At 35.7% G+C, this 26,737-nt stretch overlaps 1 protein-coding gene across 1 annotated transcript in view; it reads right to left on the bottom strand.

Annotated features, from left to right (window-relative positions):
• LOC306844689 (angiopoietin-4-like) overlaps positions 1–26,737 on the bottom strand; it is a 44,376-nt gene continuing 17,639 nt past the window's right edge. Inside the window, exons 2-9 of the mRNA XM_079377004.1 lie at positions 12,528–12,677; positions 11,697–11,818; positions 7,227–7,459; positions 4,492–4,604; positions 4,274–4,375; positions 3,214–3,380; positions 2,975–3,105; positions 1–395 (exon numbers count right to left, since the gene is read on the bottom strand). Of these exons, the coding sequence (XP_079233130.1) occupies positions 235–395; positions 2,975–3,105; positions 3,214–3,380; positions 4,274–4,375; positions 4,492–4,604; positions 7,227–7,459; positions 11,697–11,818; positions 12,528–12,677 (1,179 nt within the window). The 3' untranslated portion in view covers positions 1–234. The remainder of the gene's footprint in view (positions 396–2,974; positions 3,106–3,213; positions 3,381–4,273; positions 4,376–4,491; positions 4,605–7,226; positions 7,460–11,696; positions 11,819–12,527; positions 12,678–26,737) is intronic.

The following is a 26,737-nucleotide window of genomic DNA, read 5'->3' as shown; positions in this document are numbered from 1 at the left end:
ACAAGAGTAGCTGTGAAGGAGAAACGTGTTTGCATGTGTAAAAAAGAAAATTGTGGCATAGTAATGAACTTTTCTCCACTCCAGCTCTCGGATTTTCAGTAAAAACATCACCGTCCATCAGTTAAATTATATTTTTATTTGTCTCCACCTTGTTGCTTCTATGTCCCAAAGCAAGCGCTTTAAGTTCTGTCATTGTCAATGTGACAAGCTTGCGGCAATGCTAATTTATTCACGTCAGAAATCAGCTGGACGGATCATCATGGAAGTGGACTGGAGCGAATAGCTGGGTCCTCGGAAGTGATGCCACTTAATGCCATTGAGTTTGCGGATGTTGTGACCCACAGTGTAGTAGATTCCATTGAGGTTGGACAGACCGCAAGCATCAAACCACCAACCTGAAAGAACGACAAATACAAAGAGACTGAGACAAATACTTTAAACAGTTTTAGAAACAGTACAGCGCTCACAGGTGTTTACTTTGGGCCTTGATCAGGATTATTACTGTTAACTAAAACCAAAGCTATTAAAAAATAAAATAAAATAAAAATAAAATATTTGATGATGTGAAAATTTTACATTTTGCCATGGCAACTAACTGAAATAATTTTAAGTTGAAGCACTAAAATTTCAAACCCTAACTATACAAATACAAAAAGCACACAACAAAATTACTAAAAATACAAAATTTAAAATAAAGAATTTTTCATTCATGTTTTATTTATTACGGAAATTATTTTGTTTATAACGTGTATAATTGTTTCAATATTTAAAAGCTTAACAGCCTAAATTGTATTAGATTTTTCACATAAATCATATTGCTTTAGAAAACTTAGGAATATAGTGCAAGATTTTTATAGTACTTTTCTGCTGCATTTTGCCCTTTTTGGAGCTTTTGACAGACTCTAGTTACAACACACTTTCATTGAATGATTAAAAAACCTGAAGATTATACAGAATATTTTATTAAAGTCATACTGGTTTTGGAATGACATGAGGGAGAGCAAAGGATGGCAAGCTTAAAAATTACATCTCCTCAAAACAATCAAAGCCCTTGATCCATCTCTCTCCTCTATATTGTGTCTTTTTATTTTTCTCTTCACAGTCGGTCAGTGTTTCAAAGGGTATGTTATTCCCGCTGTGCGGTCGATGTCTCAGCAAGACCTGTCAAAGCAAATTGTGATTCTTCAATAAAAACAGACTTTGACTCTTCAGAGAGGACACGTCTCTCTAACCCTGATTAAATCAGCATTACCTCCCTCAACACGTGTTTAGCTTGGACGGGCCGCACAGATGGATCCATCTTTCCATGTTTTGATTACCATTTGAAATGCAAACATAAAGGGCACTCGAAAGTCTCCAGCCGGTTCGACGGTAATTAACTCCAACAACTTTCAAAATCAATTGCAATGCATGCTATTAAAAGATGTTTATCTTGGACCCCAGAGGTGTGGGATCTGCAGTCGAGTGCAGCCATAGAGTAAATTGTTTGCATAGCGGGCGATGAACGTGCATCTGAACATGTTTTACATAATTCTGCAATGTGGTTGCGTTTTCTTCGATTAGGAGAGGATCTGAGGGATTTTGCATGACCGTTTCGGCTTCACATCCAGGCCACAAGTGAAGAAATGTGACTGAGAGGATATGAATGTAGATGGCTTGCATTCAATAAGCACTGCTGAGTGCCTTTCTACAATCAGACTAGTCTTTACGTAACAAGTATTTTATGTCAAACGATCAAGGATGTGACAACGCTGTTTATAATCTAAGATCAAGGTCTTTGTTCATGTTTTTGTCAACTGGATTAATGGACATTAAAGATGCAAAAAGCAACTTAACTGTCAGACATTCAATATCTGTGTGAACAGCAACATTTTCTTAAATATATTATTTTGCTAAATTATTGCAATAAATATTAATATTCTCTAAGTAATAAGTAATATTCAGTAATATCATCTATTTGACTGCATTGACACTATCAGATGAGAACAAAACATTCTGATTCTATTGTCATCTGTGGAACTGCTTTATAGCTGAATCAAATTAGTTTATTAATTGATGAACTCAGCGACATTGATACTGTTTAGTTAGATAACTGATGAACTTTACACAGTCATTGAACTGAACTGAATCAATACTGAACTGACTTGAGCTGAATGATGACACTATTGTCTTTCTCAGAGCTGCTTTACAGTCTCATATTTGAAAACGTTTGCATCATTGATTATGTTATTTTCCTCTTTATTAAAGCTGTGAACCTGCTTTGAAACAATCTGTATTAACTGATATGATATGATATGATATGATATGATATGATATGATATGATATGATATGATACGACTTTACTATTTGGACATAAAATGGGGATATCACATGAAGTGGTGAATCAAGCTTCAAACTATTTTTTAATCACTCCATTTAAATGAACTGTCTGAATCATCCAATCCACTAAAATGAATCAGTTTTTAATAAAATGTATGGATGAGTGTGTTGCAATATTACCTCAAATTGCTCAGCTACAATATTATTAAAAACAGCTATGCTTTTAATGCTGTATCATTGAGAACAGATCTGGAGAAATTTAGCATTACATCACTTGCTCACCAGTGGATCCTCTGCAGTGAATGGGTGCCGTCAGAATGAGAGTCCAAACAGCTGATAAAAACATCACAATAATCCACAAGTAATCAACACTACTCCAGTCCATCAATTAACGTCTTATGAAGTGAAACCCTGCATATTTGTAAGAAACGTCTGGCGGCAGCCATTTACTGTAGAGGATCCATTGGTGAGCAAGTGATGTAATTCCAAATTTCTGTAAAAAAATAAATAAGATAATCTAAATCTTGAGGGTGAGTCAAATTTGAGCAAATTTTCATTTTTGAGTGAAGTATTCCTTTAAGTACTTCTTTTGTTTTGTAAGTACAAATTTGTTCATAACTGTGTTTTTGAAGGAGATCATCTGCAGTAGCTCACCTCCGGTCATCATGAGGGCGCACTTGCAAACGCACTTGTCGTTGTCAGCGTCGCGAGTGCTGAAGCCTGTGCTGTTTGATGCTAAGCTACTTTGCTGTCCTGCTGTTCCACTATAGCTCCCTAGCAAGAGTCTGGAGAAAAATAAATATTATGGTAGGCATATTGCTGAACATTAACAAATTGTCAAAAAGTCTATCTTTAATATCAGTCTTGGGCGTTCTGTTAACACAGGTGTTTACCTGTACTGCTGTTTTTCCCCAGCCAGCTGGAATTTGTCATACAGAGCATAGGCGCCGTTCTCTTCCCAGTCCTTAAGTTCCACTCGGAGGGAGTACTGGGCTTGACTGGTGATCAGGTGAACTGCCTCATTACCCAGCCAGTGCTCTCCACTAGGATCACCAAATCCCTGTGAGAACAACATATAATGAAACCAACGCTGCGTTCCATTCATCTTGTAAAGTCAGGATTTCAAACTTCTTATTTGGGAAAGCAATAAAACGGCACTTGAAGTTGAACTTTGAAACTTGGGTGGAAATTGTCAAACATAAGATTGTATATAGTTAATTATACACACTTCAGTGCAAATAAAATGCATCAGTGAGTCAAAGTTCCTTGTGCAAACAAGGCAAATTATCATCTCTACTTTATCTTCTTATTACATTTACTTACACTTTATGGTTACATATCAAGCAGGAATATCACATATACAACTTTAAATAAAACACAGCATTAGACACAAGGCAGCTGTTTTTGTTTCCTTGAAATAAATAGATACACTCTAAGTCTTTTGTTTCCATAAAAGACTATCATCCTTTTCAGCTTTTTATAGAAAGGAAGGCTCACAATGACATTTGGCAAGATTAACAAAATGTAGAAAATTGCAGTATTGATTTTCACTGCTGTAGTTTCACAGAACTGCCAGTTTTCAATCCATTTCAGCATATTTAAGCACTTAAAATATCAGCAGAATGTGCCGCTATTAAATACAGAATGTACCAAACAGTTCAGCTACTGCCAATGACGCCAATCTGTCACATACAATTTTAGCCACCGTGCTTCATCCTGCTTTGGCTGGTTTTTGAGTCTATGTCATCAGAATAATGCCAAACTTTTAATCATGTCTTCCCAGCACAGGCAGAAAAACATTTCTTAAATGTCACCATTTTCTTTAAACACAATCAATAGGGATTTTCATCATTGTCTAGAAATGTAAAAAGTTCTCTTTGTCTGTACACTGATGTGATGCTAGGAAGTTCTGCACAGTCAATGTGCAGTCTTTTAATGTTTATGTCCACTCACCAGTTTGTAGTCTTTCCAGCCTTTCTGGAAGTTCACATTTCCACTGGCCCTGCGCTGGAACACCGTCCAGCCACCTCCGCTTGTCACCATATCACAAAAGACCTGTCAGAAGCATATGAAACATCTCAGTCTCACTCTCTTACATTCCTCGTTCTGTATGTCACAGCCAAGATGCATCACACTGATTCCTCATACTTGTGAAAGAACGCATCCCACACCTTGGTTGGCTCGGTCATGTCTCCGATGTAAATGTGGTAGACTCCGCTGGTGTTGTGACCGGATTTATAGGCCTCGGCACAGTCTCTGAAGTGCTGCTCATTTGATGAGAAGCCTGTAAGGGAAAACACAGAGGCTCTGGGGTTCAGAATTGATTTGAACGATATAGGTAAGAAAGACAATCAGCCAACAAATCACTGCTGTGATACAGCCGTTAACGTAAGTACTCTTATTTGTACTCGTATGTGAATCCATTTACATTTATGCATTTAGCAGACGCTTTTATCCAAAGCGACTTACATTGCATTCAAGTTACAGTTTTTACATTTTATCAGCTCTTGCTTTCCCTGGGATTCGAACCCATGACCTTGGCGTTGCTAGCGCCATGCTCTACTATTTGAACTGGTGGAAAGCCCTCTATATTCCAGTCTATAATCCAGACTCTATATTATTTAGTATAATAAACTGTTGTGTCCCATGAAGCTGTTCTCAGTGTTGTTAACAAACTAAAAACTATTAAAGAACATTTACTGAAATAAAGTAAACATTAACTGAAAAAAATTCAACTAATTGCCAAATAGAATGACTACAACTGAAATAGACATTAATAAAAATTAAACAGACAAATAAATCAAACTGACAAAAATAACAAAATTACTTAAACGTTTATCTTAAATTAAAATGGAAAATATAATATTGATTCAAAATAATAGATACTACAATAGCATATTAATTATACAAAAATAACACTGATTTGAATTGTAATTGACCTCATTGGCATAAAAAACTAAAACCATACTTTTATTTTTTACTTGAAATAACATTAACTTTAACTGAAATAAAATTTAATAAAATATATTTTTTTAAATGACTTATTTCAGCTAGTTGCCAAGACAACTAAATAAAATTAATAAAAATATTTTTGAAAATTTTAATAAACACTAAATATTGGGAATTAAAAAAAATAAACATGACAAAATTGTTAAACTTAAAATCTAAAATGAAAACAGAAAACACAAAAACTAAATATAAATATTAATAAAACCTGTAATAGTATCTCAATGATACTAAAATAACACTGATACATATGATGCAGGTTTTTGTGTTGAAACATCACAAAGTTGTTTTGTGGATTTGCCACACAGTGTGACAAAACAAAACGATGTGGTTTCTGTCGTCAAAAGAACAAGATTTATAATAATTACATGACCTCAAGTTTTCAAATATAAAGTCCATAGTGGTCTAGTTTTGGGATGAGTCATTTAAACATTCAACACAACGTGTTTGCTTGTCAAGCACCCGAGAAAGAGTTTATTTAGAAAATTTGGTACATTTGGTTCTTCGAGTCTCCATGCAGACATTTATAAACTGTGACATGTCTTCTGTCCGTATAAAATGCTGCAGTCTTGATTTAGCTTATCAGTGTGTGTTGTGACGCATGTGAACTTCATCCAAGACATGGGAGCACGCTGCCAAAGACATCACTAGCGAGAGCTTATCCTCTTTCTCTCTCCATGAATCACGGCTGCTCGATTTATCATTAGTGTCACAGTTAATTAACCAGAACTTTCAGGTCATGTTAAGAATCTGCCACCAGATTTAAAAGCTGTTGTAAGCCCAAGAATCAGACATGTAACCTTACTTTGTACTCTAACTGGGCATTGGGTCATTTTTCTATCCTCTCAGAGAGTGAAATGCTGCAGCTCTGCAACAAATCTAATCAAAATATTAAAATCAACATGACATGGTATTCGAAATGCATTTTAGCTTTCATAGTATGACATACAGTACGTTCAAGTGAAACAGGCCAACATCATGCACTTCTATGGCTTGATAGACAATCTAGGTTGAGGTAGACTAATATCCTGAGCTAATATTACACAATGTATGATGATAATCACATGTAAACAGAAAAACTACAGCTTGTAGATGTGTTTATGTAATAGACCATGCAAAAAAGAAAATATGCTGAAAATTTACCCTCAGGCCATCCAGATGTAGTATGAGTTTGTTTCTTCATCAGAACAGATTTGGGAAAGCATCACATCACTTGCTCACCAATGGATCCTCTGCAGTGAATGGGTGCCGTCAGAGTCTAAACAGCTGATAAAAACATCACAATAATCCACATGTAATTCACACAACTCCAGTCCATCAATTGACATCTTGTGAAGCCAAAAGCTGCATGTTTGTAAGAAACAAATCCATCATTAAGACGTTTTTAACTTTAAAACATTGCTTCCAGCTAAAAAACTCCATAATATTGCTTTCACCAGTGAAAATTTGAATCAGCACAGAAATATGCACAGATCAAGGACTGTTTACAAGTGAAAACTGTCCACAAGGATTTTGATGTGATAGGACCAGAAAGGATAGACTTTTCACTGGAAGAAGTGTTATTATGGATTATGGACAGTATTTTGGCCAGAACGAATGACTTAAAGTTAAAACACTTGATGGATTTGTTTCTTACAAACATTCAGCTTTTCACTTTATAAGATGTTAATTGATGGGCTGGCGTAATGTGGATTATTGTGATTTTATCAGCTGTTTGGACTCTCATTCTGACGTCACCCATTCACTGCAGAGGATCCACTGGTAAGCAAGTGATGTAATGCTAAATTTATCCAAATATGTTTTGATAAAGAAACAAACTCATTTACATCTTGGATGAGTACATTTTTAGCAAATATTCATTTTTTGGTGAACCATACCTTTGAAGGTGTGTATTTTTTACCTGTCCCAGAAGACACCATGCCAATAAGTGTGTGTACGGACTTCATGAGCTGCTGATGTTGTCTCTGGAGGGCTGAGTTGTTGGTGCTGGCCACTCTCAGCTGTCTCTCCAGAGCTGTAATGGCAGCTGTCTGTCTCCTCACCAGGTCCTGCAGTCGCTCTTTCTCCTCCCTCATGTCATCCAGCTCCGTCCTCTGCTTCGACTCTAGGACTAAGACTTTACTCTCCAAATGACTGGTGGAAACAATGTATAATGCATTCGTCTAAAAAACTTCTACCAATAGTTTAAGTCAAAAGGACACTTTTTCAAAGCATCTCCAAATGTTTCTGAGAAATTCCTAGATAGACAAGAAATTAATGCCAAATGGAGACCTTGGGCCTCTACCTTGGGACTACAATAGGATAGATAATGGTGTTTTGTGACCATAGGGGTTTATATTAAACATTTAGACCTAAGTATTCAACTTTGGCTCTAAACCATCCCTCACCACTTGTACTAGACATTCTATAGAGAAGAATTGTGCTATTACTTTTAAGATGTCAGCAACTGTCCAGAAAAGCCTAGCAACAGGTCAGAATACCCTAGCAACTGCCCCAAACACCCTTGCTACAAGTTAGGATACCCTAGTAACCACCTAGAACTCCCTAACAACCACCCTAGCAGCTAGAATACCATATACATCTGAAATTGTAATTGAGGGTACATTTATACATCAACAATTGCATTTTTGTGTGTGTGTGTTTTTTAAAAGTTTTGCCGACAGACAACAACATTGAAACAGTTTTAATTCCCACTGGGTTAATGAATCTTCCACATGGTTCAAGCACATACTCTATTCATGAAGAAACACCTTCAAAGCTGCAAAGCTACAACAAACAACTTGATCAGAAGTCACATTACAGTAACTTTGTAACAAGTCTACTAGCAAGTCACGTCCATGATTCACCTACAAAATCACATCGTGGTTGTCGTTCATATGGCATGTTATCAGAAGCTCAGCAGCGAAAGCTATTTTGTTGTTGTCTAGCTATTGTAAAAAAAAATTATAATAATTATTTAGTCGTTGTAAAAATGACTAAAACAATGTATTATGCATGCCAGACCAGTAGTTGGTGATGTCACTTTGTAAAGAAACACTACGCGCATGTGCAAATACCTTTAGACTGAACACAATATACATGCACATGATGTGACCGTTTTCACGTTTTCACCGTTTTCAATTCATGTTTTCGTAGTTACACAAAGACGGAAATGATATTGTTTTAAAAGATGTGCGCTTTGAAACTCGTTTTGAAATGTTTGTGTTTTCAGGCTTCCAAAATGCCATTGTCATGTAAATAAACAGTCAAAATGCATAAAATATTTTCTATTTTTGGTTGAAAATGTAAACAACAACTTTTTGAGCATACACCACAGCTTATATAAAGTGCCATCGATATAAGCATTATATATCAGCATATATGATGTAATACAACCCGAATTCCAGATTTTTTTTTATTTGAATAAAATGAAATTAAGACTTTCAAATCACATGAGCCAATATTTTATTCACAATAGAACATAGATAACATAAATGTTTAAACTGAGAAATTTCACAATTTTATGCACAAAATGAGCACATTTCAAATTTAATGCCAGGTCTCAAAATAGTTGGGATGGGGCCATGTTTACCATGTTGTAGCATCTCCTCTTCTTTCAAAACAGTTTGAAGACGTCCGGGCATCGAGGTTATGAGTTTCTGGAGTTTTGGTGTTGGAATTTGGTCCCATTCTTGCTTGATATAGGTTTCCAGCTGCTGAAGAGTTCGTGGTCGTCTTTGACGTATTTTTCGTTTAATGATGCGCCAAATGTTCTCTATAGGTGAAAGATGTGGACTGCAGGCAGGCCAATTCAGCACCCGAACTCTTCTACTACGAAGCCATGCTGATGTAATAGCTGCAGTATGTGGTTTTGCATTGTCCTGCTGAAATAGACGTCATCTGGAGGGGAGCATATGTTGCTCTAAAACCTTTATAAACCTTTCAGAATTCATAATGCCTTCCAAAACATGCCGTATGCACTTATGCACCCCCATACCATCAGAGATGCTGGCTTTTGAACTGAATGCTGATAACATGCTGAAAGATCTCCCTCCACTTTAGCTTGGAGGACACGGCATCCGTGATTTCCAACAAGAATGTCAAATTTGGACTCGTCTGACCATAGAACACTTTTCCACTTTGAAACGGTCCATTTTAAATGGCCACAGGATGCCCTTCTGAACCATGTTCACATATGGCTTCCTTTTTGCATGATAGAGCTTTAGCTGGCATCTGCAGATGGCACAGCAGATTGTGTTTACCGACAGTGGTTTCTGGAAGTGTTCCTGGGCCCGTTTAGTAATGTCAAGGACAGAATCATGCTGATGAGTGATGCAGTATCGTCTGAGGGCCCGAAGACCACGGGCATCCAACAAAGGTCTTCGGCCTTGTCCCTTACGCACAGAGATTTCTCCAGTTTCTCTGAATCTTTTGATGATGTTATGCACTGTAGATGATGAGATTTGCATAAACTTTGCAATTTTACATTGAGGAATGTTGTTTTTAAAGTATTCCACAATCTTTTTATGCACTCTTTCACAGATCGGAGAGCCTCTGCCTCTCTAAGACATCCCTTTTATAGCTAATCATGTTACAGACCTGATGTCAATCGACTTAATTAGTTGCTAGATGCTCTCCCAGCTGAATCTTTTCAAAATGTCTTGCTTTTCAGCCCTTTGTTGCCCCCGTGCCAACTTTTTTGAGACCTGTAGCTGGCATCAAATTTGAATTGGGCTCATTTAGTGGATAAAAGTGAAAAAAAAAAAATCAGTTTAAACATTTGTTATGTTCTCTATGTTCTATTGTGAATAAAACATTTGCTCATGTGATTTGAAAGTCTTTTAGTTTTCATTTTATTCAAATTTAAAAAACGTCCCAACATTTCTGGAATTCAGGTTGTACATTATCATCCTGAAATTACCAATTATTGTTAGATTGTTACTGTAGCTGTTGCTGTGTCATGTGAAACAAGTCTGAACTCTGGGCCTCTAGGAAATGGAGATACGGTATTTCCATCAGCACTATAGGTTCATGATTTAGTGTCTGGATCAGAGGAGATAGCAATGAATCACTCACGTCTGCTGTCAAAACAATTTACAACCGCACAACAATGAGCCACTGCTACAAAAATGAGTTTCTGACGAACTCCACAAAATCCTGCCGGCTTCAATCTGTGTGTGATTTAGTGAGCGAGTGTGTGTGTGTGTGAGCGCTGAAAAATAACACCACCCGAGGGTTTGAGGCCGAAAATAACTGGAAAGCAAATCAAAACTCCATTGAGCCATGTAACTGAACGCTTACTTTGTTAAATTACAGTAGATAGCCATTAAACATGCTTTGGTTGCCAGTGGTTCTCGATGCTTATGTTTATAAATTGTTCATGATTGATTACACAAATAGTTTTCGCACAATCGATTGGCAAGGACTACTGAAATACCTTGCCAGAGTTTGTAATGTGTACACAATGCTGAGCAATTGTTTGCTGCTATTATACTATGAAGCTGACCCTCGCTAATCCCGCATCAATTCTGGGAGCAATTACGAACACTTTTGCTCGCACTGCCGTAAGCTGCTTTGGAAAGGTCGAAAACTCTCTGTTCTCACTCATACGGGAAACATGAAATATTGAATCGTCTGTAACGTAGCGGTCCATTATAATTATGTCTGATGCCCCCATGCAGCTACCAAAACATCACTAGCACCACAGTTCAAATGGTCGTCAAAGTTGAATGACAACAAGCGTTATCTGTTTAATCTAGCGAGAGCCAAGTACAAAGGTTTCTGGGAAACCCTTTGTGCGGCTTTGTAAGTGTGCAAGGGAAACTTGCCTGGGGTCTGCTTTGTGTGCTGTGCTTACTCCGTAGTTATTAAACATTACAAACAATCAATTAAGTTGCTGATTATTTCCCTTTACAGAGCCTTTACCCCTGCTGTGCTCTCCGACTGGCCGAGTATGGGAAAATATCGCTTTGAGAACGGCAAGAGAGACAAGAGTTGTTATACACTGTGCGATCGTGCAGATGCAGACGCGATCTGACCCTTAAAAATGACTTGCACAGATCTTATTGCTCGGCGGTTGTTCAGAGTTGTAATGAGCACAATTACATAATGCAGTTCTCAGTTATGATTCATTCAAGCATCATTTTGTCTGATGTTTCTCGTACAGTATCATAGAGGAAATAAAATGGACACAAGAATAAGGGAATTGTTGACAAACAGTATGAGTATAGCATGAATGCGGAAGATGAAATGAATCTCATTGCTTTCTATGACAAGCATTTTCTGCCAACATTAACATAGAAAGTATATTTTAAGTTACCAGACAAAACAGACTGCATTTGAAACAGAAATAAATGTAAGAAATGAACAAAGATTCATTAAAAAGTCTAACCTGTTCTTGTCTCGAAGTTTGGAGATTTCTGAAATCTGTGTTAAGAGTTCCTTCTCCAGTTTGTTTGTTGATAATGAATTCTCTAATAACTGAATGGCAATTCTTGATGTCTGGTTCATAACCTTCAAGTGGAATACAATAAAATGAATGGGTAATTACAGAAAACTGTCATATATATGATTTTATATATGACATGATACAGTGGGGTCCTAAAGTCTGAGAATGTTTAAATTAAACTTTAAAATGTACAATTCTTATTAAAAATTATACAATGAGCACAACATTTTGAATGAAAACATGATTATGAATGTTTAATTTTGTTTTAATGAAAACTAAATCTGCTACGAACAAAACATTATGTTTTCCAGCATGATTTTAGATCTTCTTGAGCTTCAATGGAAGAAAGAAAATCTGACAGGCATTATATTTGATTAGTGACCTAGACATTGCAGAATCTATTAAAAAATAAAATATTACAATTTTCCATTTATCTTGCTCCATAACATTACTGTTTTACATTTTGAAGCTTTCAACAACTTTGTTTATTTACAGGTTTAAATTTATTTGGAATTCTGATTTTCAGTGTGGTTTTTGGACCCCAAATACAGTATACATATATATGTAGTAAAAAAACAGTAATATTGTGATATATAATTGTCATTTTAAACAACTTCAGAGTTTAGAAATCAACTATAGAAATCATTCTGATATGCAGCTCAGAAAAGGTTGCTTATTCTTACCAACGAAAACAGTTGTGCTGCTTAATATTCTCATATTTAATAAAACTGATAATGTATGGATTCATGCATTTCTGATGTGAAATGAGATTACCTTGGCTTCAACCACATTGAGTTTCCTGGTTTGCTCAGCAGTCTGGGTGAGCAGGTTGGTGCCGATCTCCAACATAGTGGCCGTCTGGTTATGAACTGCATCAGCTTGAATATGCACCATCCCCGTCTTTTGATGGATGTAGTTTTCTAACTGTTGAGGAAAGCAAAGATAATTGTGATTTCAGATAATATCGAATATTGCAAAATGCTGGGTTTATCCATATTTGCCAGAACCATTTTTTCTTAGTGGGAAGAACATTTTAAAAATCTAAAGAACCTTTTGTGGAATGGAAATGTTCCATGGATGTTAAAGCTTCTTCATTGAACCATTAAGAACCTTAATTGTTAAAAGTGTATAACAGTCATAATTAAAACATGATGGTTGGTTTAGAAGTCCCATTTGTCATTTCAAGATTCAGAAGGGTGTTTACGAGGGCCCCTTCTTGCGGCTGTGATGTGTCCTCAGTGCTCCCTTCTGTGAAGTACTCAACAGTGTAGACTCAAGAGCTGGAACGTTTATCAAACCCTGTGTTTTTTTCCCTTGTCAGTGGGATTTAAATCCGCAGGGAGAAGATCCAGTGCCAGGCAAAGGTGCAGTAAAGTGACCCTCTCAGGCCCAAAAGACTCTGAGCTCTGCAAAAATAAATATAGCATCACCAAGACCGCATGGACCCTGAGAGAAGGACTAATGAAGGATAATTTTATCACAATGGAAATAAACACGTCAAACCCTGAGGGAAAGCAATGCGCTTGATGTGGTCAGTCAGAACTTACATGGAGAATGAAGACGCTTTTTGATGTAGAGACTGTGTGTTAGAAATATATAATAGTGATATTTCAATATTCAATATCACTCCAAAGTGCATTCAATGCCCTGACATGAATGCTTTTGCTTAGCTCTTAAAAATAGTTCCAAAAAGAAGTTCCAAAGTTGACGCAATAGAAGAGCAATATTTGGTTCCTCAAAGAACCTTTCAGTGAACAGCTCTTAAAAGAACCATTTATTTCTTAGCGTGAAGAACATTTAAAAAATCTAAAGAACCTTATTTGGAATGGAAGGAAGTTCTTGATGGAACCACAGATGTCAATAATCTTTACTTTTAAGAGTGTATGATAGTCATAATTAAAACATGATGGTTGGTTTACAAAAATTAATTAACGTAAACAAGAATGAAAAGGTTGGGTTTTCTTCTGTTGTTGTTGACTCCCTAAAGACGCAGTGTGCCCTGACCAATTAATTGACCCAAGCTTCCTGCCTTGGATTAAAATCACATAGGACGAGTCCAGCTTGGGAACACTGATCTGGATTCAGTTGGATCAGCTTTACAAGTGCAAACCAAAACCAGATGTTTCATCTCATTTTGACTGGAGCTTCCTGGGATGTTTCCTTACAGAATGTACTGTAGAACACCACCAACGTGAGGGTAATGCTCTTCTGAGATGTTTTCTGCTGAGTCACGGCGATCTGCATGTAGACACTCACGACACGGATGATCATCATTCACATGCACCGCAGATGTTTAGAAGAGATCACTTCAGAACGATTGTGTTGGGTTGTTTGCTTCATGAAGATTCATGCAGATTACATCATTTTCAAAAACACAGCAGCATAAATTCCAGTAAGTGTATCGTGATGGCCTCTCACAATGACAATCAATCATCGTTCTGTTTTAAAACTAGTTACTATTTTGTCATTTAGCTGACAAAGTGATTTATATGACACTTACGGAGCAACCTGGGGTTAAGTGTTTTGCTCAAGGGAACATTGGTAATAGTCCACGGATCAACCCTTTTGGGGTTTACATTTATAACTTTTCTGTTAACAGCCCAGATTTTGAGCAGCTAGAATATATCATCAACATGGTATGGGTTAAATGAGGACAAATACTAATTTACTGATTACTGTCAGACTTTCAAAATTCTTCATCACTTGAATTAAGATTATAATAATTTAATTTTAATGCACAGACAACACAAAATCAGACTTCTTGTTTTTTACTTCAAGGTCAGTCTGAGGTTAAAATCATAACAAGAAAAAGGTCATCTTAAAAAATAAAGCATGAACCCAAATAGGAAATCCTATATTATTAAATTATAATAATTTGATGAATAATTAAAAAACTGAATGAATAATAAATTGCATAAATGTTTATTAATTCACCAACAAAAATAAAGTCCTTTATTACATTCTGTTATCCTTACCGAGGTAAAATAAGCTGTGAATGCCATTTGGTGTTGTCTTTCTAAATAAAAGAACCAGTTTAAGTCAGTCTCCACCACTAGATCTTCTCAGAAAGACCCAGGGAGATTACTTGATTAACCTTCTCATTAAATCAGTAGCAAAGCAAACTCAAAAGTAAACATCCGAGCATGTAGATCTTTCCCTGTAGGACGTCTACATCTCCACATCAACCAAATCTCCTCTAATCCAGACTCTGTTTCTGGAGTCCTCTGCCATCTCGGTCCCCACATCCGACATCTACCACACACCACAAGAAACTAGAAACTATCCAACCTACAATACAATCAGCAGGTTCCTGCCGCCCGTTCTCTGATTCCGGCCCAAGATAATGCTTAGTTTTTAATCTACTCTTCTTTTTCATCCTGAAGTGACGTGAGCCGCAGAATTTGTTTATGGCTGTCTGGTGGAATGCAAGGGATTATTGGAAAGGTTTCCTGTAGCTACAGTAAGGTATTAATTTCCTAACAAGGATTATTGAGCATAATAGACGAGAGGATTCTCAAATCTCTTTCTAAACAGAGAGGGAAATATGCTAAGAAAAATGTTTGGTTAAAACTAATGAACTGGTCTATTTTGCTCGAAAGATACTATAGAAATGTTCAAAAGGCAAGACAAATGTACATTTCTTAATAGGTTAGTGCAGTCAAAAATGATAAACCTGCCATCATTTACTCATTATAATGTCATTTTAAAACCTGTATGAATTTCTTTATTCTGTGGAATATGAAAGAAACAGTGTAGTTTTTTGAATCAGTATTTATTTTTATATTTTCAGTTTTCATTTGAATTTTTGCTAAAGTTTAAGTATTTTGTGTTGTCATTTTAGTACTTTTTGTTTATAGTTTTATTCAGAGTTTTTATTCATTTTTGTTTGATTTTGAATCAGTATTCATTTTTATATTTTCCGCTTTCAGTTTTTTGCAGTATTTTGTGTTGTTGTCATTTTTGTTTCAGTTTTAGTTTTATTTATTTTAGCACATCAAGTTAAACTAATAAGAAATGTTGCTTGGCAAATAATGGCAATACATTTTCAGTGAAAATCTTGTTTGACAGAATGTGGTCAACCTTCACTTTCACCAGTACATTTATAAACAGGTTAGTGCAGCCAAAAATTACAATTCTGTCATCATATACTCAATATTATGTCGTTTTCTCCTGTGAAACATGAAATAAGACATTTTAAAGAATGTTCACACTGCTCTCTACTACACAATGGATGTGAATGGCCATAGGGGCTGATAAAAAAAGCATAATAAAACATAAAATTAGCCCATATGACGTGTGCATTATATTTCAAGTCTTCTGAAGTCATATGGCAGCTTTGTGTGAGGAACAGACTGACATTTTTCAATGAAAATCTTGCTTGACAGATGCGGTCAGCCTTCACTTTCACCAGTTAAACATTGTGCTATAAATTTCTGATTTTTAGAGTCTTTTAGGTTCAGAATGACATGAGGGTGAGTAAATGATGACATAATTTTCAATTTTGAGTGAACTATCCCTTTTATGTAAGCGTAACAGAGTAAAACAACTCAAACAAACACATTGGAAAATTGCTGTCAATGTTTAGCCTTTTTAACACATTTGATTGTGTTCGTTCATCAAACAATCTTGGAATTTGAGATTTGCCATGTTTACGTTGCAAGAAAGCGGTTTGCGGTGTAGACAGCTTCATGAATTATAATGGGAATGTTATAGTTTTACTGTGTCATGTTTCTCGCTCTCATTATAAACAGGGTTTATGAATGTCAGATATAGCCCGTGTCATTCTGCATTTTGAACTTGAGTTCTGTTTTCCCTCCTGTCAGGATTTGCTTGGACGTCCATTGCTATGGGCCCAGAAACCCCAAAGATTATTTTTAATTCTGGGACCTCTGAGAGACTTTATCCTTAATACTGTTCTGTAATTAATTACAGACAGTGAATAAGTTATAGAGATATGTTACTGACAGGTTTCTGGTCACAGGGCTGGGAACAAGTGTTGGCTCCAGTTCAAATGTTACAATGATTTTATCAATGTTACGTATACACTAGACTCTTTTAGGATTAGTAATGTTTCAATATTTTTTGTGTTTTAAGCAAGCCTCTTATACTCACCGAGGCTGCATTTATTTGATAAAAAAACACAGGGAAACAGTAATATACATTGTGAAATATTATTACAATTTAAAATATTTACTTGCAACAGAAATCTTTGTAACATTTTAAATGTTTTTAATATCGCTTTTGATCAATTTAATGCATCCTTACTGAACAAAAGCATTCATTTCTTGAAGAAAAAAATGACTTATGTTTTATACTCACATCCCATAATTTCATCGAAAAATTCTTGAAACCAGATAATTTATTTGAGAAGCAACATGACAAGATATTGAGACTTGTTATCAAAGAATGCATTTTTAATTTAATACTTTTATTTAAAACTTATATTTTGGCATATTTTTCACTTGTTTTCAGTTTAAAACAATTGAAGTGTAGTAAGACAAACTACACTTATATTCAATACACAGTCTTATTATCTTATACTGTGGTGTTTCTCAAATATTTTTTTCTTTTATCATCTGCAAGTAAAAAAAAATGCTAGACCATCTTGCATTGAAAGGAACCAATAAGTCACACAGTTTGAGTTATCAGTCATGTCCATAGCACAAATGGTGCAGGATGGGTTACACACTCAAGTTTTATATGAGTCCGCCACGAGTCAATCATTTTGACTGTCTTTTGCTTTATACATTTTGGCAGCTTTAGGATACAAGGTTTGAGAAAGGAAGAGCCATGTTTATCTTTAACTGTAGAGCATACTCTTCACTTTAATGCTCTCCTGGGTCACCGCACCAGATTTTACAACAAATCATGTCAAATTATGTCTGACAAGGTAGATGACCTGCAGTGGGAAGCTGTTTTTCTTTGTGAGAGTGAACGGGAACGTGTAATTTGATTATTTTCAGATTTTACATGATAATAGCTTCTTTATGCGTTTTAGCAGGATATTCGGTGGAAGGCGCTAAAGAAACATTTCTGACAGACTGCGTTGAGGAAAGTGCTGGTTCTGTCTCGAGTCCTTCAGGAATCTTTTCCATAACATCTGTGTGGTCTATACAAGAAGGGTTTTCTGCCCTTAGAAAAAATATGTAAACTTGCTGTCTGTTTTGATAAGCAGAAAAACTCTGAACGGTCAGGGGTCTGTCTTCAGCTGTGACCTAACACATACAGTATATACAGTGGAGAGCTACTGTAGTCAATATACTACTTCTGCAGTATATATACAGTATCGTGCACAATATGCAATGAATGCATGGAATATTGTACATACATACATATTTAGCATGTAGGTGGTATGTGAATGGTATGTTGACAACGTATACTGCATACTTATTTTTTTCTAAAGGTATGTAAAACAAAATGCAGTATGCAAGAATAAATTAAATAATTCATCAATTTAACGAGTCAAATTCATTTTCAGTCAAATAAGTAAAAGAATCAAATTAATTCAGTAAATACTTTTTAAAAATGAATTAACTATTGAAATAAATGAAATCATGCATCACGTCACTGGTGTTTGGTGATGAGTTTTTGGCTCAAGGTCTGCATTTAAAGTCACACCAGAGGTGTTCAACTGGGATTAGGACTTGGCTTTCTGCCGACCAGTCAACTTGTTCCACAATCAATCATGTCTTTTTTAACCTTGCCTTATACACAGAGGCATTATCAGGTTATAATAGAAAAGGGTCCTGTCCAAACTGTTGCTATAAAATTAGAAGCACGCAATTCCCTAGAATATCATTATATGCTTAAACATTAAACATTGTACTCATGGAAATGACTAAAGTAGTCAAACATGTTCATTAGAAGGGGGTGACTGTAACGGGGCGAACAAGACATGAGACGTGCGGATCCATTTGCAAGGCTTTATTCAAAGGCGAGGTCACAAAACAAGCAAGGTTCATGCAATGGCAAACAGGAACATCACAGGCGTAATCCTAGGGCTAGCGTGGATCGACGATCGGCTAACAATATCCAACAGGGCAAGGCAGAGAGCTAATCCAGGTACACGAGCAGTAGTCCAAGAGAGGTGCAAACAGAGTCTGAATGGCAAGGCAAAGGGTTAATCCAGGAAACACGGGCAAGAATCAAAACACTGCTTCGGGTGTGTGTTCACTGCTGTGTGTGTGCACTTTGGATGGGTAAATGCAGAGCACAAATTCCGAGTATGGGTCACCATACTTGGTCGTATGTCACGTCACTTTCACTTTAAAAGAAAACACACAAGACAAGGCAAGACTATGACAACTAAGTGGGCTCCGTAGAGCAGCTATCGCTAGGAGAGTGATATACACTATACACTACTCGGCAGAGAGGAAGAGGAAATCCATGTTTTATGTAGGGTGTGTGATCAGTACAATCAGCTGTGTGTGTCGTCAGTGCAATGGATGATGGGAATTGTAGTCTGAGGTGGCATGCAACAGTTAGTGTTTTGCAAGAGTCCATGTGGTGAGCGAGTGACCTCTGGTGGTGAGTTAACGGAAGTTCATAGACCAGATTCATGACAGAGACCCAATAATTTTGGCAATATAGTGTATGATCAAATAAGGCTGTGAAAATGAATCTGCATTGTTAATCCTTTTGATCTTTTATTTAAAAAAATCACAAGAAATCTAACCTTTCATTGGATAATAAGAATTAAAAATTGGGGGAAATATCATTATGAAATAAATGTTTTTCTCTAATACACATTGGCCACAATTAACGGCACCCTTTTATTCAATACTTTTTGAAAGCTCCATTTGCCAGTTTAACAGCTCTAAATTTTCTCCTATAATGCCTGATGAGGTTAGAAAAAACCTTCATCCAGAATCACTCCAGACCCTTTAGATTCCCAGCTCCATGACGGTGCTTCATCTCTTCAGTTCACCTCACTCATTCTCTACAGGGTTCAGGTCAGAGGACTGGAATGGCCAGCAGAAGCTTGGTTTTGTGCCCAGTGACCCATTTTTGTGTTGTTTTTGAGGTTTGTGTTTGGATTATTGTCCGGTTGGAAGATCCAATCATGGTCCATTATAAGATTTCTTACAGAGTCAGTCACTTATTGATTTTTTTATCTGTTGGTATTTGATAGAATCCATGATGCCATGTGTCTAAACAAGATGTCCAGGACCTCCAGCAGAAATATAGGCCCACAACATAAAAAATACAGCAGTATATTTCATTGTACACATGGGGTACTTTTTATCCCTGTGTTCACCAAACCCATCTTGAGTGTTTGCTGCTTAAAAGCTAATTTTTTTGTTTCATCTGACCATAGAAGCCAGTCCCATTTGTAGTTCCAGTCGTGTCTGATAACTGAATATGCTGGAGTTTGTTTTTGGATGAGCTAGGAGAATTTTTCTTGAAACCCTCCCAAACAAGATGTGGTGATGTAGGTGCTGTTTGACAAATTTTTTTTAAAGGTTTTCTGACCCCGAGACTCAACTATTTTCAGCAGTTCTCCAGCTGTGGTCCTTGGAGAGTCTTTAGCCACTCAAACTCTCCTCCTCACTGTGCATTAGGACGATATAGACACACGTCCTCTTCCAGGCAGTTTCCTAACATTTTCTGTTGATTGGAAATTCTTAATTAATGCCCTGATGGTGGAAATGTGAATTTTCACTGCTCTAGCTCTTTTATTAAAGCCACTTCACTAATTTGTGAAGCTCAATTATCTTTTGCTGCACATCAGAAATATATTCTTTGGTTTTTCTCATTGTGATGGATGATTAAGGGAATTTGGGCTTTGTTTTCCCTCCTATTTATATTTCTGTGAAACAGGAAGCCACGGCTGGATAATTTCATGTTCATAATCACCCTGGAGTGCTCAAAATTGTGAATATGAATGGGAATATACTTCAGAGATATTTTACTCATAAGAATTTCTAGGGGTGCCAGTAATTGTGTCCAACGTGTATTAGAGAAAAACATTTATTTCATAATGAGATTTTCCTCCATTTTCAATTGTTTTACTTCAATGAAAGGTTGGATTTTTTATTTTTTTATAAAAAAACAATGCATGTTTATTTTCAGAGCCTTCTTTGATCATATTTACCAAGGGTGCCAATAATAACTCGAAACTTCACTAACATGTTATAGCATTCATTACAAGTAATACATGAAACTAGCTAAGCTTTCAAATTTGCCATTGTTATAGCATTGCTCAACTTTTTTATAGCATTGCTCAACCAAAATGAGTTTATACTGCACCATTGCTAAGTCCTCACAAATATAACATCATTCTATAGACATTTATTCCATAAATATTTTTTTTTAAATTCTGTTTATAATGTAGTGTTTCATGTTTGCAAAAAAAGTCTATTGGGACAAAACCTAAAATGCTCCAGCTTCCGGTTTTTTTTTTCTTCTTCCATTTATTAATATTCTGGGATATTAAGTTTTGAACATCCTTTTATGGATTTAATTTTGTAAATCTGTAGGTGTGAGAAATGTGGTTCAGAAGACGAGATATTTATACAGACCCCTGTATGCTGCCTAGTTTAATTTTATCATGTTATCTTTCCACTTTAATACCCCAGCATGCCTCACTGCTGACTGGACAAACGTGACCTTTCTTGCTTCTGCGTGACACTGTGTGGTAAGACAGAAACTTGGGGTCAAAGAGCATAACAAATAACATGACTAACATGATTAACATGACTGGGTTTGAGCTTAATTTAGCAGGACTGCTTTAGTCACAAGGACTTTCTGAGTTGAAGGTCTGTGTTAATACTTGGACCAACTGTACTAAATTGTGGCTTGAATGAGGCCATAGCGAGCAGAAGCAGGGCTGACCCGCAGGGAATCATTCCTGCAACAATCATCTCACACATCTCACTTTTAAACTAAAAGCAGATGGACAAAATCGGTGCTGTTGAGTCTATACTCGCTCTTTACAATTTCTCCATTTTTCTGAAGAGGCATATTGATTCTTCCACCTGCCTTTTCATTTTTGTCTGTCCATTCATCATACAAAAAGCTAAATGAAGTCAGAAATGTCAGTCATTACATTTACATTTATTCATTTAGCTGACGCTTTTATCCAAAGCGACTTACTATACTATACGTATACTATACGTCTTACTATACGACTATATATGTCAGAGGTCGCACGCCTCTGGAGCAACTAGGGGGTTAAGTGTCTTGCTCAGGGACACATTGGTGTCTCACAATGGATTCGAACCCGGGTCTCTCACACCAAAGGCATGTGTCTTATCCACTGCGCCATCACCACCCCTAAACAGATTACCTAAACAGATACAGAATGCATTCACACACTTTGGGTCTCATTTAACACCAGTGTTATTTTAGTATCACTGAGACAATATTATAGTTTTTATTAATATTTTAAATAATGTATTATATATATTTTCTATTTTAAGTTTAAAGTAGTTTTTGTCTTTTTTATATATACAGCTTTATATTTTTTCAGTTTTATTTATTTTAGTACTTCAAGTCAAACTAAATTAATGAAATAAGACATGATCAGATGTAGTTAGGGCAGGCCTATATAAAAAGATTATTGTATTTCAGCTGATTTTGAGAATGGTACATTTGACTTCACTCTTGCCTCCAACCTATTGATAAATGAGGCTTGTATTACAGTATGTTAACAGCATATTAACTGTAAGCACAGGCTCACTCATTTGAAATAATTCAGCTTGCACCTGTTGTGAATGCAACTGAAATTGCACGTAAATGAATGCCAATGTATTGAAAGACCTGCATTTCCATAAAACAAAGGTCATAACATAATCTGCACATGCAGTCCACATCAGAGTTCATCAGGTCTGTTACTGGAGAGGTATCAGACAATGTTACAGATCTCTGGAAAACATCTTAAATAGAAGGACAGGAATGTTTAGGAAAGGAATTCCTAAACAAAGATTCCTTTTGGAATTTCTATGATCTTTATCCTAAAGGAGCCAATAAGATCAAATAAGAATACTAGATCTTTTCAGAAGATTCTCAGAGTGTCAGTTTATTGTAACTGGGAAATTAACAGTGCATAAAAATGACTGTGTTGATGGTCGGGCTGTTTATGGTGGCATTGAGCCACTAATCCATTATGACAGTGTGTCGGTGACGGGACAGGAATGTGCACATAGACTGGACACAGGGATATTTCCAGCTTGTCCTTCTGACAGCTAAATATGCTAAAATAATTTGTGAACATTAAAATGCTCTCAAAATCACGTGATACTGCGACAAGTTGTTTCCTCAGACAGCAATTAGATATTCATTTATCATCAATAATGCATCATATGTTTTCTCTTTACACTACAACTCAGTTGCTCAAACGTTCAGAGTGAGGTCAAACAGAACACACACAAAAAACACAGAGAGGCTTTCAAAGAACACAAAGATCTAGTCTCTATTCTCTTGTACTGAATGCCCCCAAAATAGCCCCCGGTCTGAGAACTCCTTGCTAATTCTATCAGCATGGTTACAGAGAGACGCCCCACAGTCAGAGCCACTGGAGACTTCAGCATCACTGACGTTTGCATGGATTCTTCCCACTGACACACACAACCAGATACTGATGACTACAACAATCTTTCCAGACTGACACTGTATAAAGAGACCGGGGCTAGTTGTCACATAGGACCTATTAACATAGTCAATCTAGCAAACTTTTTATATGTTTATTTAGTGTACAGTTAATTTTAAAATTAGAGCTTGTTTTCTTACCTTGACATCAAATGACATTAAACTAGTTAACTATACCGCACTAATATTTCTAATACAATGGCTTATTAGGGAGCGTCTGCAAATTTAACATCTTTCTCTCTTTTGCAATGTAATCAAACTCTCAATATTTTTTCCTCTTTTGGATGGAAACGTAAAATTATGTTTGTTCAAAATATATTTCAGTTCACATTCACCACTACAGAAATTTACCAACCTATGTCGACTTAATACAAGTGCAATACAATGCAATAAATACAAACCTGAATCTGAATTGTTGTGTGTCTCCGATCAACACGCAGTATTGTTATACTTAATAGCAGTATAGCTATTTTGTTCCTGAATCATTTTGAACGAATCAGTTGAATGAATGAATCTCGCTCGTAAAAACCTCCTGAATGAATCACTGTTTCCGAACTAATCGGAAATCAAAGATTCATTTACACAGTCAAAAACATAACACGCCACACACACTATGATGAAGGCATGTGGCTTTGAAAAAGAAAACTGAATCTTAAAATGAGTTGCATCTTTCCCAGACCATAACAATGTAGCTTTTCTGTAGTCAACATTGAAATAAGTGAAACATCAAACTGAGAGAGAATTACATATGATGTGACAACTAGCCCCGGTCTTCTGCATCTATAAAATTCGAATGCCATGGTTCATCATTATATTTTAAAAATGACAGTTTTTTCCTATGAAACTGCCATTTTTATTGTAAAGTGTTGTAAATTGTTCCCTGATGTATTAAACACCAGAAATAGCTTCCGTCCGTAGAATTCATAAACAAGCCAAAGAGGATTGTGGTGAGGCAAATTTACGATTATGTTTATGGCTTTATCATCTGTAAAGTCATCACAGCTGGTGAAGCTGAGCTAAAAGATGTTTAATATATGATTTGCTTGTACGTTTTACGGCACAATCTGATCTGCCAAGCAGACCTTTAGGGAAGAAAGCAATCCATCATACTCTCTAGAACATAAGCAAAGGAAATAGTGCATATCATATCATATTTGACACTTTTATTGTACAAAGTCACCATTTCTGGTAATGCAATCAGATAAGGTTGAAAACAATCCGCAACTGGCACTACAGATAACATCAAATTCTCAAGAACCACTGAATTGGGAATGAACCATTTGGTTTCTGAACTGAATCAACTGATTCACTGAGAAGATTCGACTTAAAAGAATGATTCATTAAATTGGGCTGTGACAGTTGATTATGATGCAATGCAGCCTTAGTTCATTGTTAATTCTTGTTATTAGTTTTTATAGGATGTTGTGCAACTGTTTCTGTTATATTCAGTGAAGGTTGTATTTTCAATTTATGAGTTTGTTTGTGTAATGTCACTGATTTGTTAGGGTTTGAATCGTTAATGTTAGTTAGTACTGATGAGAACATTGTTTGTTTTAATAGCTTAAGGGTTGTTCCATTCATCATGTGAGTGTGAAGTGCATGATGCTCAGCTAAACAAATAAAACTCTGTTTGTGCAAAAGCTGATGCATCATCATGGACTTGCACAGTACAACAGACCAGTGTTATTTTAGTCATATTTATTTACAATTTTTATTGATATTAAGAATTAGCTTTATTTTTAATTACACCGTTTTCATTTTAATTGTTCTTTAATTTTATAGCAATTTTATTAATGTTATTTTTCATTTTTATTTATTTTCATTTTTAATTTTTTAAGCTTTTATTCATTATATTTTAGTTTCAGTTCAGTTTTAGTTTTCATTTACATTTTAATGCTTTAACATGAATTTATTTTATTTAGCTAACAAATGATCTGGCCATCAGGCTATCTAAATGATAAATAAATATAAACAATATTCTGACATTTAAAACTACTTTTTATCCATTTAATGTCATAATAATGCTTCTAAACTATATAACCCACTTTTATCATCAAATACTGATATGCTCTAATACAATCAATTAATCAGCATATTATGTAATTCTATTAAAATACTTAATGCAGTTAGTATTTTCTAATCTCGGGCCCATGATTACTCAGAGGTGGAAGGGTTAAGACTATATTTGATTGAGCCAGACTCTCCCATCAATTATGATTATCAAAGTTACTGCTCCTCTGGAAGACAACCATGTTTTCTTTGCAATTGAGATGGAGCTGCAGCCAATCAGAGAGTGGCTGTTGACCCTGTGGTGGACGGGAGTGCAGCTGTGCAGCGAGAACTGAGGTTCCTCTCGAACATAAACAAACAAACTGTGGGGTAATGCTCAGGGCAGAGGAACATCCACCACGGACGACACGAGACAGAAGGCTGATTGGGTAATATACTGTATGAGGCACTTAGACTTTTCCTTTTCGTAAACGATTAAAGGATCAAGAATCGGTGTTTAGTTGTATACCAAATATCCTGCCAGGTACCTAAAATGTGCTTCATGTGGTCTAAACATCTAACTGGATTTATTAAAGGATGGAATTAAAGGGGTAGAAGGACTCAAAGTTATCTTATGAGGATGGCAGATTTTGCTATTGTCAAAGTGATTTCTACAAATTAATGAAACAGGATGGATGTTTTAGAGTATCTAATATCACAAAACATTAGAATTTTTTAGATCCATTGCTAATATTTACTATGTTTGTGCTGTTGACTTCCCTCCAAAATGATGTCACTTCCCAGAGGATGATGTCATTGGGAACTGGCTTTTGTTAAACGGACATCACAAAAAAAGTATGGAAAGTGATATTGAAGGCACAGGGAAAAAAATGATCAATTAAATCAATATTCATAAGAAAACATGCAATGTTTAAAACATTTTAAAATTAAAATGAAGAAAAGGGCAAATTGTAAATAATTTATACAGTAGTTATAAATTCACAATTTAGTTTTGTATGAAATATTATTTTGCAATTGATATAATTATTACAACTTGTAAATAAATTAGAAATTATTTTAAATTAGTAAACATAAATATAAAAAAATGAACATTTTGCAACATCTACTCAAAACAAAGTAAAAAAAATATATATTTATAATATACCTAATCAGTATAATATACCTAATCAGTTTTCGGTATATTTCCAGTATCATTTTTTTGTTGTTCTTGTCTCATACTTTTAAACCAAACTTTATCTGACACAAAAATGTACTGAAGAGCTGGAACTGCCCTACACTGAAAAAAGTGCACAAGGCATGTCATTACTCTAAAGAAGTTATTATACTTGATCTAACTCAAAACATTTAATTTTCTGTCTAGCCATCAATGTTATGTAAAAAGTTTG

This window comes from Barbus barbus (genome assembly GCF_936440315.1).
Source record: "Barbus barbus genome assembly, chromosome: 25".
NCBI lineage: Eukaryota > Metazoa > Chordata > Actinopteri > Cypriniformes > Cyprinidae > Barbus > Barbus barbus.
The sequence above is the reverse complement of the archived record's forward strand: the minus strand, read 5'-3'. Positions and strand labels throughout refer to the sequence as shown.